Source organism: Thamnophis sirtalis, unplaced genomic scaffold, assembly GCF_051295495.1.
Source record: "Thamnophis sirtalis isolate CommonGarterSnake01/CBP01778 unplaced genomic scaffold, rThaSir2_p1.2 scaffold_2, whole genome shotgun sequence".
In the NCBI taxonomy this organism is placed as follows: Eukaryota; Metazoa; Chordata; class Lepidosauria; order Squamata; family Natricidae; genus Thamnophis; species Thamnophis sirtalis.
Genome location: NW_028261382.1, coordinates 93903445 through 93924111, shown reverse-complemented (window position 1 = coordinate 93924111; position 20667 = coordinate 93903445). Strand labels below are relative to the sequence as shown.

General features: G+C 47.3%; 2 protein-coding genes across 2 annotated transcripts in view; both read right to left on the bottom strand.

The window, feature by feature from the left end:
- The window catches only part of GLB1L2 (galactosidase beta 1 like 2), a 48221-nt gene extending 45002 nt beyond the window's left edge, over positions 1–3219 (bottom strand). The window contains exon 1 of the mRNA XM_087706388.1: positions 3091–3219. Within this exon, the coding sequence (XP_087562514.1) occupies positions 3091–3173 (83 nt within the window). The 5' untranslated portion in view covers positions 3174–3219. The remainder of the gene's footprint in view (positions 1–3090) is intronic.
- Positions 3220–5414: 2195 nt separating this feature from the next.
- ACAD8 (acyl-CoA dehydrogenase family member 8) lies at positions 5415–20476 on the bottom strand. Its single transcript, XM_087706387.1, has 11 exons — positions 20337–20476; positions 18606–18706; positions 17000–17169; positions 15681–15790; positions 14346–14422; positions 12260–12397; positions 12038–12173; positions 11227–11324; positions 10682–10834; positions 8428–8530; positions 5415–6462 (listed from the first exon to the last, which is right to left on the bottom strand). The coding sequence occupies exons 1-11, from the start codon at positions 20431–20433 to the stop codon at positions 6410–6412; spliced, it is 1236 nt and encodes a 411-aa protein (XP_087562513.1). The 5' UTR covers positions 20434–20476; the 3' UTR covers positions 5415–6409.
- Between the last annotated feature and the right edge of the window lie 191 nt (positions 20477–20667).

Sequence of the window (20667 nt, the reverse complement as noted above, 5' to 3'; positions counted from 1 at the left end):
CTGAGCCAGGCATCCTTGGCCAGTCTGATCTACCTCACATGGATGTTGTGAGGAAAAATAGAGGGCAATCCTATGTTAGGCTTGCTGCCTTGAGTTATGTATAAAAATGAAAGGCAGTTTGGTGATAATCCTAGCTTAGAAACCAGGAGGCTGAGAGTTCTAGTTCCACCTCAGGCATGAAAGATGGCTGAGTGTCTTTGGGCCAATCACCAGGAGACACTAAGTTCTAGTTCCACCTCAGGCATGTAAGCCGGCTGGGCCAATCACAAGGAGACAGTGAGTTCTAGTTCCACCTCAGACATGAAAGCCGGCTGGGAGACTTTGGACCATTCACCAGGAGACAGTGAGTTCTAGTCTCACTTTAGGCATGAAAACTGGCTAGGTGACTTCAGGCCAATCACCAGGAGACAATAAGTTCTAGTTCCACCTCAGACATGAAAGCCGGCTGGGCCAATCACAAGGAGATAGTGAGTTCTAGTTCCACCTCAGGCATGAAAGCCGGCTGGGTGACTTCAGCCAATCACAAGGAGACAGTGAGTTCTAGTTCCACCTCAGACATGAAAGCTGGCTGGGTGACTTCAGGCCAATCACAAGGAGACAGTGAGTTCTAGTTCCACCTCAGGCATGAAAGCCGGCTGGGCCAATCACAAGGAGATAGTGAGTTCTAGTTCCACCTCAGGCATGAAAGCCGGCTGGGTGACTTTGGGCCAATCACCAGGAGACAATAAGTTCTAGTTCCACCTCAGGCATGAAAGCCGGCTGGGTGACTTTGGGCCAATCACCAGGAGACAATAAGTTCTAGTTCCACCTCAGGCATGAAAGCCGGCTGGGTGACTTCGGGCCAATCACCAGGAGGCTGAGAGTTCTAGTTCCACCTCAGACATGAAAGCCGGCTGGGTGACTTCAGGCCAATCACAAGGAGACAGTGAGTTCTAGTTCCACCTCAGGCATGAAAGCCGGCTGGGTGACTTTGGGCCAATCACTTGCTCTCTGCCTCAGAGGGTTGTTGTGTGGGGAAAATAGGAGGAAGTATTAAGAATATTTTCTGCCTTGAGCTACTTATAAAGTCATACAGGAGGGATAAACATCTAGTACAGTGTTTCTCAACGTTGGCAACTTGAAGATGTCCGGACTTCAACTCCCAGAATTCCCCAGCCAGCGAATGCTGGCTGGGGAATTCTGGGAGTTGAAGTCCGGACATCTTCAAGTTGCCAACGTTGAGAAACACTGATCTAGTAGGTAGGTAGGTAGATAGATATGATGCAAATGTATTATTGTAGTTGTTGTTGTTGTTGTTGTTGTTATTTCTTAAAGAGGCAGATTATGCACTAACTTGTCCAATTTCCTCTTGATTCAACCTTCGCTTACTTCTGTTAGGAAATGCATTTCCTTTGCAACCACAGGGCAACAGAAAACGAACAACTCTTTAACTGCCAAGGAGGAACTAAGGCATTATCTGGGCAAAGGCAGTTGGTAGGCTTACCAACAGATCTGGGAGTCTTTCTGTAAAACACCAGGCGCAAGGATGAGAATGAGAGGGGTGGGGTGGGGGTGGGAGTCTATCCAAAATAGCCAGATGACCCAGGATGGATGGGGACGGGTCCTCTCTTTCTGACATGTCTCCCCCTGGTATCTGAGGCTGGCATCCCAAAATCCTTGCCAACTTTGCAATGGGCGCCCTTCAACACACTGCGGATGGGAAGGGGTGCAAAAGCAAGTTTGAAAGATGCTTGCAAAGAAGGAGAGGGGGGGAATAAACTTTTTTTGGGAGGGGGAAGAGATTAGATTGACAGAGTTGGAAGGGACCTTGTAGGCCCAAGCAGTAGACCCTCCACCATTTCTGACAGATGGCAGTCCAGTCTCTTCTTGAAAGCCTCCAGTGATAAAGCTCCCACAACTTCCGAAGGCAACTTCTGCTCCATTTGTCAGAAAATTTCTCCTTATTTCTAGTTTGAATCTCTCCTTGGCCAGTTTCCATCCATTATTCCTTGTTTGGCCTTCGGGTGCTTTGGAAAACAGCTTGATCCCCCTCCTCTCTGTGGCAGCCTCTCACATATTGGAAGATGCTCTCCTGTCTCCCCTGGTCCTTCTCTTCACTAGACTAGCCATGCCCAGTTTCTGCCACTGTCCATCGTATGTTTTAGCCTCCAGTCCCCTAATCATCCTGGTTGCTCTTCTCTGAACTTTTTCAAGAGTCTCAGCATCTTGGAAGGAGGCAATCTGCCTTTAAAGCATAGCTGTGCACCTTCGGTGTGCGTGTTTGTGTGCGTGTGTGCGTGCAATTTCCTTTGCAAAGCGAATTGCACACACACTTTTGCAGAAATTATATTCCTGCAAAGTCTGGACCGAGCAAAAAATGTTGGGAGATGGAGGTGTCCCATTTTCCATATGGGGAGGAGGGGGGGGGTCTCCTGGAGTAGCATGTGGCTCTTTCATCCCTCTGCTGCGGCTCCGTCCCTCAAAATATGTGAAACAACTGCCAATGTGCGACACCCGTCAGCACGCAATTTATTGAGCTTTTCGTCCCCTGGTTGGTTTTGTCTCTCCTGGTGTTTTCTTTTCTGTGGGAAATGGGTCCAAAGGGCTCTTCGAGTGTTTAAGGTTGCCGGCCCCTGTCCTAAGGGGATTACCGATTAACAGAGTTGGAAGGGATCTTGTAGGTCATCTAGTCCAACCCCCACCCAAGCCAGAGACTCTACACCATTTGGGGTGCGATGGAATGCATTGGGATGGGGGGTGGACAGGTGGCTTTTATCCCGCCCCCCCTTGTTATCTTCCAGCCCCTGGCTGTGGATGATGGGTCTGGTGGTCGTCAGGTGGAGCAAGGGGCGGCTGGGGATGATGAGGGCGGTATCCATTTGGGGGGGGGGTGGAAAAACACCAGCCTTAAGAGCAACTGCATGGAGGGAGGGAAGGAAGGTCACCTCTGTCTGGGGATGATGGGTAGGGGAACCCCTGGGAAGATGGGCTGGGGAGTGGCCTGGGGAGGGGAGGAGGAAGGGTGGTGGTCCCACCGAGGGGGGTGGGGTCAGGGGGCGGGGCATCGAAGCCACGCCCCCTCCTTCTCTCCCTCCCTCTCATATGCCTCACCTGCGGATGGCGACGGCGGCCAGCAGCAGCACGAAGAGGCCCGCCAGCAGCCGGCGACGGCGGCGCCCCGCGCAGCTCCACATGGCCGACGACCGACGACCACACTCGGGCCCCGTCCAGCCCCGCTCCGGCCGCTCTGGCTCCCACGCACGGGCGCCCCGTTAACGGGCGGAGGCGCCTCCCATTGGAGGAGGGCGGGCCAGGCACCGCCACGCCATTGGCTGTGGGCTCGGGGAGGCGGGCGCTCGGGCGCGCGAGGCCCCACGCGACCCCTCGCGTCCATTGGACGCCGCGCCCGTCGCTCTTTCGCCCCGCCCAACGCCGGCTCACCTGTGGCCCGGCGGAGCGCGCTCTGTACGTGGTCAGGAGCCCTCTTGCCACCCGCTGACGGTCTCTGGTCGGTCTGCCTGATAACACGAAAAAAAACCTTTCCCATCATACCCCCCCCCCGATTCACACACAACCCCCCCCGAAAAAAAACCAAAGGAGGCGAACCCATGCAATGCTTAACGTGTGAACGCGGCCAAGGAGCGTGTCCCGCTCAGACACGTGTTGGAGCTGGGCTGTTAAATGTTCTGCTCTTGAAGATGTGAAAGAGAATGAAAAAAAGAAGGGTGGAAATTACAAAACAAATGACTTCCCATTGTCATTAAAGCTGTTTACAATTGCACCGAATAGAGATTACATCCTATCTCCCTCATGGTATCATACATCTAATCCCTCCTATCAAGTCGTCAAAAGTATAAATCATTTCTCTGCAATTTACTTTCCTGCACTCTCCTTTGATTTTATTTTCCTCTTATTTTAATAGTAACAGAGTTGGAAGGGACCTTGGAGGTCATCTAGCCCAACCCCCTGCTCAGGCAGGAGACCTATACTAGGGATTCAAACTGCTAAACTGGTCATTGATTCACCTTTATGACTGTTTCGGTATCCCAGGGTCACACAATCCCCTTTTGCCCCCTCCTGACAAGCAAAGTCAACAGGGAAGTCGGATTCACTTAAAAAACTGTATCACTACGGCAGTGATTCACTTAACAACTGTGGCAAAAAAGATCGTAAAATGGGGCATAACTCACTTCAATGAATGTCTCACTTAAAAAAAGGTTGGGCTCAGTCGTGGTCGTTAACCCGAGGACTATCCTGTATTGATTTATTTTCTCCCGGGGAACATTTTCTCTCTCTCTGTTTGGGTTCGACTCAAGCAACTCATTGACTCATTGAAATGAAATGCTGAAAAGGCAAGAAAAAGATGCAAAAGACAAGAAATCACGAGACGTTTATTGATTCCAACATCCAGAAGGAAATAATCCCCAATTTGCAGTTCACTCTGAGCGAGATTCGTTTTAGCTTGTACAGATTTTAATCTTGTGATTTTATAGTTTCAACTGTTTGTGGCACACAGTGCGTCTTATTTTAATTGCGATGCTTCTGATGCAAAGAAAGAAACAAGTCCATTGTTGGCTTTTCTGTGGTCTAACACAATGGCAAAAACATTTTCTTATTTTTTTTCTTCCAAGACGTTTCGCTTCTCATCCAAGAAGCTTCTTCAGCTCTGACAGGATAGTGGGGAATGGAAGGATTTATATTCCATGCAGACACTTGCTGGTTATTTGCATCCTTTTTGATGGTCCTTGAAGCACGAAAGAGAAATGGATTTCCAGAGGGGAAAAAAATGCAGACTGCAGGAACCATTAGTACTATTCAAGTGACCCCCGAAGACACAGGTAAGCCTCCAAGAGGCATCAACGACCCTCTTAAACAGGGGTCTGCAACCTGCGGCTCTGGAGCCACATGTGGCTCTTTCATCCCTCTGCTGTGGCTCCCTGTCGCTCAAAATATGCGTCACAACTGCCAATGTGCAATATCTGCTGGCACGCAATTTATTGAGGTTTTCAACCCGTCGTTTTTTTTTTTCTTCCGGAGTTGAAAATGGTTTTGTTGCATGCAGAAATAAATTTAAAAAAATGTTTTCTCCGTAGCAGTTCATTGGTTTCATAAATGCAACACACTATAGTTTTTAATACCTAGCAGAAAGGTTATATGTATGTATGTATGTATGTATGTATGTATATGTATATATGTATGTGTGTGTATGTATATGTATATATGTATATGTATATGTATATGTGTGTATGTATGTATGTATGTATGTGTGTGTGTGTATATATGTGTATATGTATGTGTATATGTGTGTGTATATATATGTGTATGTATACGTATATATATGTGTATGTATACATATATATATATATATATATATATATATATATATATATGTATATGTATATGTATATGTATATGTATATGTATATGTATATGTATATGTATATGTATATGTGTGTGGTTTTTTTTTACAACCCCCGATATGCCCAAATATGGGAGGAAGATCACGACTTCCATTCTCTGTCCTTCGGCTCGTCACAAGAGACCATCCAGGCAGAAACCCAATACTTTTACTGTTGCCTTTTGTTACATTTTGTTGTATTTGTGCTGATAAATTTATTTATTTATCAGCACAAATACAACAATATACATACATACATACATACATACATACATACATACATACATACATACATACATACATACATAGTTGCTGACCCCTGTTCTAAAAGAACGCAAAGGACCAGCTGTCTGCCAGGAGTCTAAATCCTTCCATTCTCCACCATCCAAGTCAGAGCTGAAGAAGCTTCTTGGATGAGAAGTGAAACGGCTTCAAGGAAGAAAAAAGAAGGAAATCCAGTTGCCTCCTGAAAAAGCACCTTTGGGACAACCATGACCTGGAGGACTGAGAATCTCCAGACGATGGCAAAAAGTTAGGGGGGAAAAAAATCAGGTTCCTACCATCACAATTATCGAGAGCATGGCAGGACTTTCTCTCCATGTTAAAGATTGAGGGGGGGAAAATGAGATATTTGGCAAACAACTCCCTCTTTTTTCTGGAGAGAAAAAATGAGCAGGTTTCCCAGCCTAAGCTAAATCCAAAATGGATCCAGTTCTTCCCAGGAAATGCTGCTGGGATGCGGGAACCCATTGGTGATGGAGGGCCGATGCGGAACTCCCACACGGAGGAATTTCAACCAGCCGTGGGAAGCAGATGTTCAGCGTTGGCACTTGGTGGACAAAAGGATCCATTGAGACCAGCCCGCCTTTGTCCTGCCTTCCCAGCTCTACCAGGCGGTGCCTGTTAGCAAAATCTGGAGTTTAGGTCAGGGGGACGTCTGAGAAAAAAATGCATCGCCTTCTCCTCTTCCCAGCCGGGTGTCCCCCCCAAAGCAGCTCGTAGTACACTCAGGCCGATGACCAGCTCCGACACTCACGCCTGTAACAGAGTCCTGGCGATGATCATCTTCATGATTTCATTGGTCCCTGCAGCCCACAAAGAGGAAAACAAGAGACGTGTGTGTTAAGTTAGCAAACTGCAGAATGGCCTGGGTGCAGAAGCGGTGCTGTGGCCCGCCTGCAGAGCTGGCAGCAGATTCGGACAGTGAGGAGGTTGGGGAGGAAGATGAGCCAGTCCTGGAGTCTGGGGAAGACTCGGATGAGGGCTCTGTGTTGGAGGCAGAGAGGGGACTAGGGCCATCTGACAGTTATCAGCTGCCTTCAGAATCAGACATCCTTGAGGCAGACAAACAGCTGGAGCCTGTTCCCAGTGTGACCATGCACAGAGTTGCCAGTCGAAGGAAACAGCTAAGGAAAAGGGATCAACTTGGGAGTAAGGCCACAGGTGGACGGTGAATGGCCCCACCTATAGGGAATAAAAGAGGAGCGAAAGGGGAGTGGAGTTTGCAGGAGACAATTAGTTCATTCCTGCATTCTTGCCAAGTGTGGTGACGTCTGAAAGATATCGGCCTGGCCACTCTCCAAGCCTGATAAAGATTGGTAATTGTGAATTTTCGCAATGAGGTACCGAACAGAAGGAATCCCAAGGATCCTAAGAAATGGAGCTTGCCAGATCCTGACATGTAGTTCCTCGACTTATGGCAGTAATTGAGCCTGGCAATTATGGACGTAGGTTGTAAAGTGGGTTGCCATGTGACCGGAACCTGCTTTTACAATCTTTTTTTGCCATAGTGGTGAAGCAAATACATTGTTTTAGCAAAAATGGCATAAATCAGGATCGTGGGATTTCGAGATGCTGCAAATGGCTGTGAGTGAGTGACAGGCGCCCAGAGCCCAAAATGTGGTCATGTGACCAGAGAGGAAAGAGCAATGTTGGAAGTTCAAAACTGAGTCATAAGCCCCCTTTGGGGGGGGGGGGTCCATTGTAACTTTGACGGGTTGCTAAAAGGACCATGTTCCAATTTTCTTCTAAACTGTCCCTCACTTGACCTACAGGTAAGAACCGAAGTGGCAAAGTCCTAAGTACAGGTAAACCAAAAATAGTAAGTCTTTAAATACAGTAAATTCCCAAATGCAGTTCCCTTTTCTCTAATGTTCACAGACTAGTGGGAGATCATGGCGTCAGAATTTGTGAACATTAGAGAAAACATTATTGCATTTGGGTGTTTACTACAGTTAGGAATTTACTATTTTTACTTTACTTTTTGTTTTATTCTGTGTGATTGGTCTATTGGCCTGGCTTTTGGCCCCCCTCTCTCTCTCTTCCTGTCTCCTCTCTCTCTTTCTTTTTTCCTTTCTCTCTTTCTTTCTTTCTCTCTCTCTGCCTTTCTCTTTCTCTCTCTTTCTCTCACTCTCTCGGTCTTTCTCTCTGTCTTTCTCTTTTTTCCCTTTCCCTTTTTCTTTCTCTCTGTCTTTCTCTCACTCTCTGTCTTTCTGTGTCTTTCTTTTTTCCTTTCTCTCTTTCTCTCTCTCTCTATCTGCCTTTCTCTTTCTCTCTCTCTCACTCTCTCTGTCTTCCTCTCTCTGTCTCTTTTTTTCCCTTTCTCTCTCTCTCTCTCTTTTTCTTTTTCTCTCTGTCTTTCTTCACTTTGTCTTTCTCTCTCCTCTCTCTCTGTCTTCCTCTCTCTTTTTCTTTTTTCCTTTCTCTTTCTCTCTCTTCCTCTCTCTGTCTTTCTCTCTCTCTTTCTCCCTCTCTTTCTCCCTCTCTGTCTTTCTTCTCTTTGTCTTTCTCTCTCTCCTCTCTGTTTTAACTAGCAGCAGCAGTTTTAAAGCACATTTTCTCAAGTCCCATAAAACAACTATTATGTCAAGGACTTGATCGAGAACCATCAGTCCAATATATGACTCCGGTTGTATTTAACTGGACTCGGGATGCATCAAGATGTCAACAGCAGGCAATAGTGGCCGAAGTTGTGTCAGTCCAACCCACAGCAAGTGTGTGTGTGTGTGAACAGCAAGGGCCAAGTTCCTAGGAACTGCCCGACAACCCACCTTCCAAAATCTGGTGCACCCTGATATCCCGCACAAACTGTTGCACAGCATAATCCTTTAAGTAGCCATAACCTCCATGCATCTGCAGGGCTTGATTGCAGATCTACGAGGAAGAGGAGAAAACTCAGGAGCATGGAAAACCCCTGGCCTTTCCGAGAAGAGCACGCCAGGGTCTAGAAACTTAGGAAGAAACTCAGCAACAGAGTGCTCAATGCCTGGAATGCACTTCCTGATTCTGTGGCTTCTTCCCCCAAACCTCCAAAACTTTAACCTTAAACTGTCTACTGTTGACCTCGCCCCATTCCTAAGACGTCCATAATGGGGCGTGAATAAGAGCACCAATGTGCCTACCGTCCCTCTCTTATTGTCTCCATTTATTCATACCCATTTCATGTATTCCTAATGCATGTACTTATATCTATTATCTTATACCCGTTTGACAAACCAAATAAATAAAATAAATAAAAGAAAAACAATTTTCAGGACTTCTGAATTGGGATTTATAGTTTACCATGTCCAGAGAACACAGCTTGATTTTGTGCATTTCTCAACGAAAGGGCAAAACTGCCCTCTAGTGGCCGAATGAAGAACTTTGTAAGCTAACGGAGAATCCCACAGGGCTGGGGAGGTACTTCAGAGGTCTTCTAGTCCAACCCCCTGCACAAGCCAGGAAACCTTATACCAATCTTGGTCAAAGGGTTCTCCTGTCTATTTTTTTGAAACTTCCAGGGGGTGGAGCACCCACAATCCCAGGAGGCAAGCTATTCCACGTATTAATTAATCTTGCAATTAACATTAATAACAAATTAAATATTAATTAATGAAATTAATAATGGGGGAAGCGGCTTTCGGGGAGGCGCACTGCATTTCTTATGAAAGGGAAGCACAAGAGAAAAAACTTCAGAATGCTCATCCTTGATGGAGAATCTTAAAATCCAACTTGTAAGGTTTTACTAAGGAGAGAGAGAGAGAGAAGAAGATTCTAAAGTGACACAGTGCCCCAGAGATCGGAATGCAGTATTGCAGGCTACTTCTGCTGACTGCCGGCTGCCTGGAATTTGGCAGTTTGATTCTCACCCGGCTCAAGGTTGACTCAGCCTTCCATCCTCCCGAGGTGGGTAAAACGAGGACCCAGATTGTTGGGGGCAAATATGTTGACTCTGTAAACCACTTAGAGAAGGTTGCAAAGCACTGTGAAGCGGTATATAAATCTAAGTGCTATTGCTATTTTTTTCCTTCCTTCCTTCCTTCCTTCCTTCCTTCCTTCCTTCCTTCCTTCCTTCCTTCCTTCCTTCCTTCCTTCCTTCCTTCCTTCCTTTCCTTCCTTCCTTCCTTCCTTCCTTCCTTCCTTCCCTCCCTCCCTCCCTCCCTCCCTCCCTCCCTCCCTCCGGTTAGAATGCAGTATTGGAGGATAATTCTCCCAATTGCCAGGAATTTGATTCTGACTGGCTCAAGGTTGATTCAGCCTTCTACCCTTCCAAAGTCGGACAAACGAGGACCCAGATTGTTGGAGGCAAATATGTTGACTCTGTAAACCGCTTAGAGAGGGCTGTAAAGTACTGTGAAGTGGTATATAAATCTAAGTGCTATTGCTATAAATCTAAGTGCTATTGCTATTTTTTCCTTCCTTCCTTCCTTCCTTCCTTCCTTCCTTCCTTCCTTCCTTCCTTCCTTCCTTCCTTCCTTCCTTCCCTCCCTCCCTCCCTCCCTCCCTCCCTCCTCCCTCCCTCCCTCCCTCCGGTTAGAATGCAGTATTGGAGGATAATTCTCCCAATTGCCAGGAATTTGATTCTGACTGGCTCAAGGTTGATTCAGCCTTCTACCCTTCCAAAGTCGGACAAATGAGGATCCAGATTGTTGGGGACAATACAGTAAACCACTTAAGAGAGGACTGCAAAGGACTGTGAAGTAGTATATAAGTCTAAGTGCTATTGCTAAGGGAGGGAGGGAGGGAGGGAGGGAGGGAGGGAGGGAGGGAGGGAGGGAGGGAGGAAGGAAGGAAGGATGGATCATGGTGGCACAATGGTTAGAATAAAGTTTTGCAGGCTAATTCTGCCAACTGCCAGCAGTTCGATCCTGACCAACTCAAGGTTGACTCAGCCTTCCATCCTTCCGAGGTGGGTATAATGAGGACTCAGATTGTTGGGAGCAATAAGCTGACTCTGTAAACAGCTTAGAGAGTGCAGTAAAGTACTGTGAAGTGGTATCTAAGACTAAGTGCTAGTGCTATTCTCCACAGAGGATTTTCACTTACCGCAAAGCACTCGTCGGTGGCAAAGAGCTTGGCCATGGAGCACAGAGCGACAGCGTCATTCCGCTGCTCCTGCAGAGCTCGGGCGGCGTTGCGCACCATCAGACGAGCTGCCACCAACCGGGTCGCCATCTGAGCCAGCTGGAACTGGAGATACTGACAAGGAGTAAAAGGAAGCAGTTAAACCTTCACCCGTCCCACAAAATTGTGAGTCAATAATGCTTGGTTGAGCTGGCTGGCCTCGCCCACTATCCTAAGAGCCTGAGTGGCACAGTGGTCAAAATGCAGTACTGCAAGCTACTTCTGCTGCCTGCTGGCTGCCTGCAATTTGGCAGTTGGAATCTCACCAGGCTCATTTAAACATAGATAACATTTCTTTTTGCCCTATACTTCTTATCCCCTGCTAAATAATGTCAGTTAATAGTTTTTTAAAAAATTACTCATTATTCCACAATCACTTCAATGTCCCGAATGGCACTTTAAAAACTTGTGGACTTCAACTCCCAGTATCCCCCAGGCAGAAGTTTAAGGATCCCACAGAAACCCACCTGATTGGTGGCCAAGACCTCCCCGAATTGCCTGCGGACATTAAGATGCTCTCGAGCCAGGAGAACCGATGCGTGGGCGGCCCCCAAGGAACAGGACGCTGGAGAAGAAGAATTAATCAGTGGAACAGAAGTTGCCTCCAGAGGTTGTGGATGCCCCAACACTGAAGTCTTTAAGAAGAGGTTGGATAGCCATTTGTCTGAAACGGTATAAGGTTTCCTGCCTAGTCAGGGGGTTGGACTAGAAGACCTCCAAGGTCCCTTCCAACTCTGCTATTGTATTGTATTGTATTGTGGTGTATTGTGTACTGTGGTGTATTGTGTATTGTGGTGTATTGTGTATTGTATTGTTGTATTGTATTATTGTATTTATTATTGTATTGTGTGTTGTGGTGTATTGTGTATTGTGGTGTATTGTGTATTGTGGTGTATTGTGTATTGTGGTGTATTGTATTATTGTATTGTATTATTGTATTGTGTATTATGGTCTATTGTGTATTGTGGTGTATTGTATTATTGTATTATTGTATTGTGTATTGTGGTCTATTGTGTATTGTGGTCTATTGTGTATTGTGGTCTATTGTGTAATATTGTGGTGTATTGTGGTGTATTGTGTATTGTATTATTGTATTGTATTGTTGTGTTGTATTGTTATGTTGTTGTGTTGTATTGTTGTCTTGTCTTGTCTTGTATGAAACCGAAGACAGCCTCTGAAAACCCCAGATTCCATCCAACTCTGGTCGATACCCCATAACATTTTCCTTCTTCTTGTGCCATATCCCTCATCGGATGTTGCCGATCCTATTTTCCTTACCGATATTAATTCTCCCTCCGTTGAGGCCCTGCATGGCGATGTTGAACCCGTGGCCTTCCCCTCCTAGCCGGTTGGCCACCGGAACGGCGCAGTCTTCGAAGATGACCGCCCGGGTCGGTTGCGAATTCCAACCCACCTGCAGGAAAACAGGCACCCTTCTTTGATGCTCCAGGTGGCCTCACCAAACCCGGGGGACAAGGGAGACAACCCAGCGGCTCTTACTTTCTTCTCCTTTTTGCCAAAACTCAAGCCGGGACTTCCTTTCTCCAGCACCAGGCAGGAGATGCCCTTGGGACCTGCCCCGCCCGTGCGGCACATCACCACGTAAAGGTCAGCGTCGCCACCACCGCTGATGAAAGCCTGGGAGAAGAGAAGCAGAAGTTAACAGATCAGTAGAGTTGGAAGGGACCTTATAGGTCATCTTCCAAGAGCCAAGGTGGTGCAGTGGTTAAATGCAGCACTGCAGGCTACTGCTAGATCAGCAGGTCAGCGGTTCAAATCTCACCGGCTCAGGGTTGACTCAGCCTTCCATCCTTCCGAGGTGGGTAAAATGAGGACCCAGATTGTTGGGGGAAATATGCTGACTCTCTGTAAACCGCTTAGAGAGGGCTGAAAGCCCTATGAAGCGGTATATAAGTCTACTGCTATTGCTACTGCTATCTAGTCCAACCCCCCGCCCAAGCAGGAGAGCCTCCACCATTTCTGACAGATGGCAGTCCAGTCTCTTCTTGAAGGTTCCACCACAAAACCGCGGTAGACTAAAGCGCGCTCGACGAAAGCGCGTACGTGACGTCATCACAGCGCGACGAAAACATCGCGCTGTGAGCGGTAAATTTAAAATTAAAGCGAAAACCTTACCCTAACCCCCCCAAACCTAACCCTAAACCTAACCCTAAACCTAACCCTTAACCTAACCCTAAACCTAACCCTTAACCTAACGCTAAACCTAACGCTAACCCTTAACCTAACCCTAACCCTAACGTTTAACGTAACCTAAACCTAACCTTAACCCTAACCCTTAACCTAACCCTAACCCTAACCCTAACCCTAACCCTAACCCTAACCCTTACCTTTATGTGAATCGGCTTGCTTTAATTTTATTTTAATTTAATTTATTTTTAATTTTTTTTGTCGCGCTGCTGATGACGTCAGGTACGCGCTTTAATCGGGCGCGCTTTAGTGGACCGCGGTTTTGACAGGTCACGTTCTTGAAAGCCTCCAGTGATGAAGCCACCACAACTTCTGAAGGCAACTTCTGTTCCACTGGTTGATTTGTTCTCACTGTCAGAAAAAGTTCTCCTTATTTCCAGGTTGAATCTCTCCTTGTTCAGTTTCCATCCATGATTCCTTGTCTGGCCTTTGGGTGCTTTGGGAAATAGCTTAATTCCCCCTCCTCTCTGTGGCAGCATCTCAAATGTTCGAAGACTGCTATCCTGTCTTCCCTGGTCCTTCTCTTCCCTAGACTAGCCATGCTGTAGGGTTTTTACAGTGAATCATCTGGATGGTCCTTGGAACTGAGGTTACATGTGTAAGCAAAAACTGCAGCAATCTGCAGAAAATATTTGCCTGTCAGCTATTCTTTGCTTGCAGTGTGTTCCCAGGCATGGTTCGAGGGCACAGGATGAAACAAACTAATAACCTGCAACATTTTATTCACTTATTTGATAACACTTGATTTATTCAGCTATAACAACATGCAAGTTCTCACGAACACCAATGATGTAAGGACTAACCAATTGTTGTGCCTTGGAGACTTGTTAGCCAATAATGATATAACACGTAAAGTAGGAAGAGCTCAAAGAAGCTGAAAACACTATAAGAATGATGTTTCATGATTAATAATTTTGCTGTTGATTCTCATGTCAATTCTGGTTGCTCAATAAACTTCTGTGGATTGGATTATTTTTCATCTTCAGCCTCGGGACCCTAAATGCTACACCATGCCCTATTCCTGCAACCATTCACCGTTATGTTTTAATCTCCATGTTGCGCCAACATGGATCCTTTAATAAATGGGAACTTTGAGGAACCTCTTGCCTCGGAACTCTGATTTTATCTCGTATGCTATTTGGAACCCTGACATACAGCACGCTTCACTTAATGCTCCAGGGAAAGATTGAAGGCAAACGAGATCCAGGTGGGAGAACAATATCATGGCTTCAAAATCTAAGGGACTGGTTTGGATAAAACTCCACAGCACTTTTTGGTGCAGCTGTTGATGAAAATAGGATCGCCAATAAGATCGCCAGTGCCCGATGATGGATATGGCACAAGAAGAAGAGGTCCAGTCAGAGAGGGAAAGAGTTACCTTGGAGCCATTGAGAATATACACGTCGCCGCGTTTCTTGGCCAAAGTTAGCAACGAAGCCGCATCACTTCCGCTTCCTAACGAGAAATTGATAATTCAGAATATTTCCATTAGGAAACTCCTGCTCTGGTTCGCCTTTTTCCCTCTGATCGCCCATAAATTCAAAGCAGGAGAGCCTCCCTCATCCTCAGTTCCTTGGGTCCCCAACCGTTCGGTCCACTAAATTCCTAATTTTAAATCCCGCGGACCACTAATATGATCTGCCTAATGACCGGCTGGGTGGGCGTGGCTAAGTGGTCGTGTGACTGGGTGGGCGTGGCCAATTCAATGTCACTCACACCGAGAGGCACATTGTCAGCCTCTACTCGCCCCTCCCGGCCACTCCTCGCCTGCCCGCCCGGGCTCCTTAGGGCCGAATAGGAAGCAGTTGTTGGAGCTAAATAGCCACCACGAGAAAGAGTTGGCAAAACAACTCAAATTGGATCTGACCGAGAAGGAGACTCAGCAGAAGCTCCTCATTGAGGACTAGGAGCATAGGCTTTCCAAGCAGAGGGAAGACCTGTGGGAGTGCAAGGCCAGGGACCAGCACCTGGAGGCTCAGTGGGCTGAGATGGTCAGCCAGTTCCAGGCCATGATGCAGTCCCACTGGACCAAGGCCCTCTGGCTCTTCGCCACCAGCGGTGCTTCCCCCCAGCCTTGGCCCAAAGCCCCTCATCAGGAGTCTGAAGCAGACCCCAAGTCGGAATTTCTGCCCCCCTCTGACCCACACAAAAAGACCCCAAAGGGGGAGACCCTCTGCAGCAACGCAAACATTCATTGCACCTATCCGTCCCAGGGGCCGTAGTTTGAGGACCCCTGATTGAGTGCAATATAAAACATGCAAACAATTTTTCTGCAGACCACCAAAATTTTCTCGCGGACCCCCAGCTGGTGACTGCTGCTTAGTTCCATCATCTCCATCACCTTTCATCTGAAAGAGCCGAGGTGGCGCAGTGGTTAGGGTGCAGTACTGCAGGCCACTTCAGCTGACTGTTATCTGCAGCTCGGCGGTTCAAATCTCACCGGCTCAAGGTTGACTCAGCCTTCCATCCTTCCGAGGTGGGTAAAATGAGGACCCGGATTGTTGGGGGCGATATGCTGACTCTGTAAACCGCTTAGAGAGGGCTGAAAGCCCTATGAAGTGGTATATAAGTCTAACTGCTATTGCTATTGGAAAGATCACCTCTGGATTTGAACCCAGATCTTTATGATTGGACCCCCAAAAATCCCGGCATGCGTCTACAGCACTGTTATGATGTTGGCCGCAAGGGGTTTTTCAAGACACACGATTCTCACCCGGCTCTGTCAAGCAGTAAGAGGCAAATTTTTCCATGCTGCAAAGGGAAGGGCAGAATTTCAGCCTCTGTTCCTCGTTCCCAAAGGTGTCAATCATCCAAGCACACATGCTGAAGCCGAGGGGGAGAAAACGAGCCATCAATTACAGAGCCAGTTAGGGGTTAAAGCATCAAGTTAGAAACCTGGAGACGGGGAGTTCTAGTCTCACCTTAGGCATAAAAGCCGGCTGGGTGATTTGGGGCCAATCACCAGGAGACTGGGAGTTCTAGTCTCACCTTAGGCATGAAAGACGGCTAGGTGACTTTTGGCCAATCACCAGGAGACTGGGAGTTCTAGTTTCACCTTAGGCATGAGAACTGACTATGTGACTTTGATCCAATCACAAGGAAGCTATGAGTTCTAGTGCAGCCTTAGGCATGAAAGACATCTGGGGCCTTTGGGTCAATCCCTCTCTCTGAATCCAACCTACCACACAAGATTGTTGTAACGAGGAAAATAGAATTTTAAAAAAGGCGTATTAGATAAATTCACTGCCTTGAATAATTTATAAATGTTGTGCCCCTCCAGCGGCCAGCAGAGCTGGCAGCAGAGTCGGACAGTGAGAAGGTTGGGGGGTAATATGGGGCAGTCCTGGGGGGCTGAGGAAAGCTCAGACGAGGGCTCTGTGTTGGAGGCAGAGAGGGAGATAGACAGCAATGAAGCAGAGGAACAGCTGGAGCCTGTTCCCAGTGTGCGCACTCACAGAGCTGCCAGAAGACAAGAATAACTAAGAAAGCAAGGTAGACTTAATAGTAAAGCCACACCTTGGTGGTGATTGGCCCCTCCCAGAAGAAACAAAAGAGGAGCGAATGGGGAGGGGGCTTTTGCAGGAAACAATTTGTTCCTTCGGTCGTTTCAATAGTGGAAAGTTCTATTTGTGACTATAACAGATTCTGTGCCAAGTTTTGCCTTGCCCTGCGTTTGAAAACTAGTTATCTTGCAGCTCTCCAAACGAGATAAGGTGCGTGTGGATAAACATTCCTCTGAAAGGCTGTTTGCCAAGCCTTGCTGACTGTGAATGAAAGGAATTCACAGTCGTGCAAATAAAGGGAAATTTGCAGGGACCAAGACTTTGCTTCTTGCTTTCTAAACCTGGCTCAGAACAATAAAGTCATAAAGGCAGGCTAAAAAAAAAAAGAAATCTAATAAACAAATAAAATAAAAGCAGATTATAAATTTATAACCCCCTCCATACCTTCCACTGGGCAATCTTGGGATGCTGGACCCACCCAGGAGGCCCCATTGTGGTGGTGGTGGGGGGACCCACAACAGAAACTCACTTGTGGATGCTGATGTAAGCTGTGGTGCTCACACAGCCCGTCGACAGAGCCTCGAAGATGACGGAGGTGTCAAGTCGAGAGAGTCCAGAGCCTCCCACATCTGGCTTCACATAGATGCCCCCAAATCCCAGCTGAGCTGCTTTCCGGAGTGTTTCCACAGGGAATATTTCCTGTCCGTAACAAAAGACAGGAGGGAAATGGAATTGATCCCACTGCAAGGGCTTAATCGGGCTCCCATCGCTTTTGCAACCTTGTGCGTGCTGCTTAAAAGCGTCAGGGAACAAATATTTGAATTGAAACCGTGAATTGTTTATTGGAAGAGTTTCCTGACAGTTTTCATCCCAGGGAAGGGAAAGCCTCTATTAAAAAACAAAAGTTTTCCTGGCGTGGCAAGAGTTGTAAATAAGAGCAATATTGGGACCGTAAAGCAATTTCTCCCTTGCCCAGTTCCTGCAACCGTTCATCGTATGTTTTAGCCTCCAGTCCCCTAATCCTCTTTTTTAAAATAAAAATTTTCTATTGTTTTTATTAAACAAAAAAACACAAAAACAAAAGAATCATCTTTCATTACATCTTGTAGAAAGAGTGTCCATTGGTTACAGATACGTTTTGTGCGTTCTTCCACAATTATTACATATATTTCATTTAGGTTAAGTTGCACATTTTAGAATTTATGTATTTTACTATCATTGTACCACAATTTTCATTTAATTACAGTTATTTAGACGTGTTTTTTTTCCCCCCTAAGATCATTTATATTTGAAGACACAACCACCTACTGGCATACTTTCACAATCTCAATGAATCTGCCATAACTTTACATCTTTATATCATATTCTAAAAGAGAGTCAGTTAGGAGGATATCCAACATTCCCTCTCCTCCTTTTTCACCCCAATCTCAGAGATTAACACTTCTGTCCATTTAACTTTTACTGGTATATAACTCTAATCCTCTTTGTTCTTCTTCTCTGCACACTTTCTAGAGTCTCAACATCTTTTTTTATAGCATAGACCAGATAGCTGTTCTGGGCAGGCAGCCATTCTCCAAGATTTATTTAAAATCTATTTTTCAGTTCTTAGTGTTGTCAACCCCAAAAAGCTGAGGATTATTTTCATACAAAGCAAAGTGTAACGGTAAAGGTTTCCCTGTACATATGTGCTAGTCGTTCCTGACTCTAGGGGGCGTTGCTCATCTCCGTTTCAAATCCAAAGAGCCAGGGCTGTCCGAAGACGTCTCCGTGGTCATGTGGCTGGCATGACTAAATGCACGGAACGCTGTTCCCTTCCCACCAAAGGTGGTTCCTATTTTTCTACTTGCATTTTTTATGTGCTTTCGAACTGCTAGGTTGGCAGAAGCTGGGACAAGTCACGGGAGCTCACTCCGTTACGCAGCACTAGGGATTCGAACCGCTGAACTGCCGACCTTTCTGCTCGACAAGCTCAGGGTCTTAGCCAGCAAAGTGTACTAATATTCAAACACATCTCAAAGTGTTCCTTTTTCTGAACAAACTGGCTCAAGAAAAGAATCTCTGGTTGGTTAACCTTGGCAGAGAACGCAGGAGACTCGATTGGTGCCAATCACCAGCCTGATTCCCTAAATACCAACCTTTTCGTCCCACTCAGCCATGTGCGGCGCCATCTCCTTGGCAGCAAAGTCGAAAGCCACTTTTTGAAACTCTTGCTGCTCTTCCGTCAGGCCCATGGCAGCTGGGGAGGCCAGGAGAGAATCAGCTCTCAAAAGGCGGAAAAGCAGAGGGGGGGGGGAATGTGGGGGTGGGAGAAGAGGGGGGAGGGAAGAGAAAACCCAACTCTGAGAATGGAGGGAAACGTCTTGGATGAGAAGCAAAACGTTTTGAAAGAAAACACCCAGGGGGTTTTGGAAGACAAAACTCCTTTGGGACAACCGTCACTTGGATGATTGAGAATCTCCATAGAGACCCCCAAATTCTCTTTTGGTCTTTCACCCCCATCCCTCCCTCCCTCCTGCTCGCTTATCAAGAGACATTTTGGCCTCAGTTGTGTTCATAACTCAAGGACTACTTGTAGATAAGATTTGCAGATGTTTCATGACCCAACTAGCTAATATCATTACCCTTCCTTTCTCCCTCCCTCTCTCCATACTCTATTCCTTCCTTCCTTCCTTCCTTCCTCCCTCTTTCCCTCCTTTCCCCCATTCCTTCCTCATGTGCTATTCCTTCCTCCATCCCTTCCTTCCTCCCTCCTTTCTCAAGCTTCCTTCCCTCATTCATTCCCTTTTTCATACTCTATTCCTTCCTCCCCCCCTTTCCCTCCTTCCTTCCTCATGCTCTATTCTTTCATTCCTCCCTCCTTCCTCCTGCCCTATTACTTCCTCTTTCTTTCTTTCTTTCTTCCTTCCTTTCTTCCTTCCTTCCTTCCTCTCTCTCTCTCTCCTCCCTCTTCTTTCTTTTTCTTTCTTTCTTCTTTCTTTTCTTTCTTCTTCTTTCCTTCCTTCCTTCCTTTCTTCCTTCCTTCTTTCTTTTCTCATTCCTTCCTTCCCCCATCCCTCCACCAAGGGGCAGTTACTTTGAGCTTCTTTCTCCCCCCCCTTTTTTTTTCTTTTTACAGAGCAGGCAATCTTTGGTGCAAGTTGCCCCTTAACAGTTTGCCCCAACCTTCCCCTAATCTTCTGTCCTCTGTCCCTTTACAAATTCAACCTGGCTTTGGGGACCAGATCTGGAGGTCTCTCCTGAAACGAGGACAGCCTTCCCAGCCGAAACTCAACAGGTGAAGCAGACTGCCCCTCCCCAAGAGAGGCAAAATTGCCCCTCCCCCGCTAACTTTCCCCATAGGTTTGAAGTGGGCAGAAGTGCCTGAAAGAACCACCGGGGTCTCTTCCTACTAAGGCTTCCGTCCATCCCTGGGCTAACAGCTGTCAAACCTGGGTGCTCTCCCCAGCCGGGCACATTCAGAATAACCAAGTGGGAAGGGACCTTGCAGGTCATCTAGTCCAACCCCCTGCCCTAGCAGGAGACCCTACAACCAAGAGTGCCTTCCTCCCAGCCCAACGATCGACCCTTCTCCAACCTGACCCCTCCCCTCCCACCTTGGGGTTACCAATGCCATTAGGGCAGTCTGGGGATGATGGGAACTGTAGTCCAACTTCACCAAGAGGGCTTCGGGTTAGAGAAAAGGCTGCAGCGGGGGAACTCCTGCCCAGGCGAAAGCACGACCTGTTGGATGTCCGCCTGCAGCGCTAAGCAAGCCAACTTTGCAATAGTTCTGCAATAGGCAAGGAAGGTGGAGGGGGGTGTCCTTTCTGCTCCCCCCCCCCTCCACAATTCACTCCATCTTCTCGCCCCGCGCCCCAGAGGCTTACGGTCTATGCAGGAGGCAACCCCTCTGCGCCCCCAGGCTCGCTTCGGGGCAGAGCCGCCTAGCCGGAGCCCCAAACTCAAACAGCCCCTCCAAGCCATTGCAAAGCGGCTTCGCCAGTCCTCTACGGCTGCGGCTAAGGGCGGCCGCATGGCCTTGTGGGTGTCGTAGTCCCCGCCCCTCCAGCAGCCTCTCCAGCCTCTACCGGGGAAGCCCTTCCCGGAGGACTACCAATCCCGAAAGCGCTCGCGGCGGAGCGGCTGGGTTTACGGGTGTGGGCGTCTCCGGATCGGGGCTTTCGGATTGGTTGAAGGGAAGGGGGCTGGTCTTAAAGG

Bases quoted from the DNA above. Each gene is read 5' to 3' on its own strand.
- ACAD8 (XM_087706387.1), bottom strand. From the start codon at position 20,433: ATGGCTTGGAGGGGCTGTTTGAGTTTGGGGCTCCGGCTAGGCGGCTCT. The intron at 18,707-20,336 runs GTAAGCCTCTGG...TGGCCTCCCCAG, and splicing joins GGTTGCCTCCTGCATAGACC to CTGCCATGGGCCTGACGGAA. The intron at 12,398-14,345 runs GTAACTCTTTCC...CTCTTCTCCCAG, and splicing joins ATATTCTCAATGGCTCCAAG to GCTTTCATCAGCGGTGGTGG.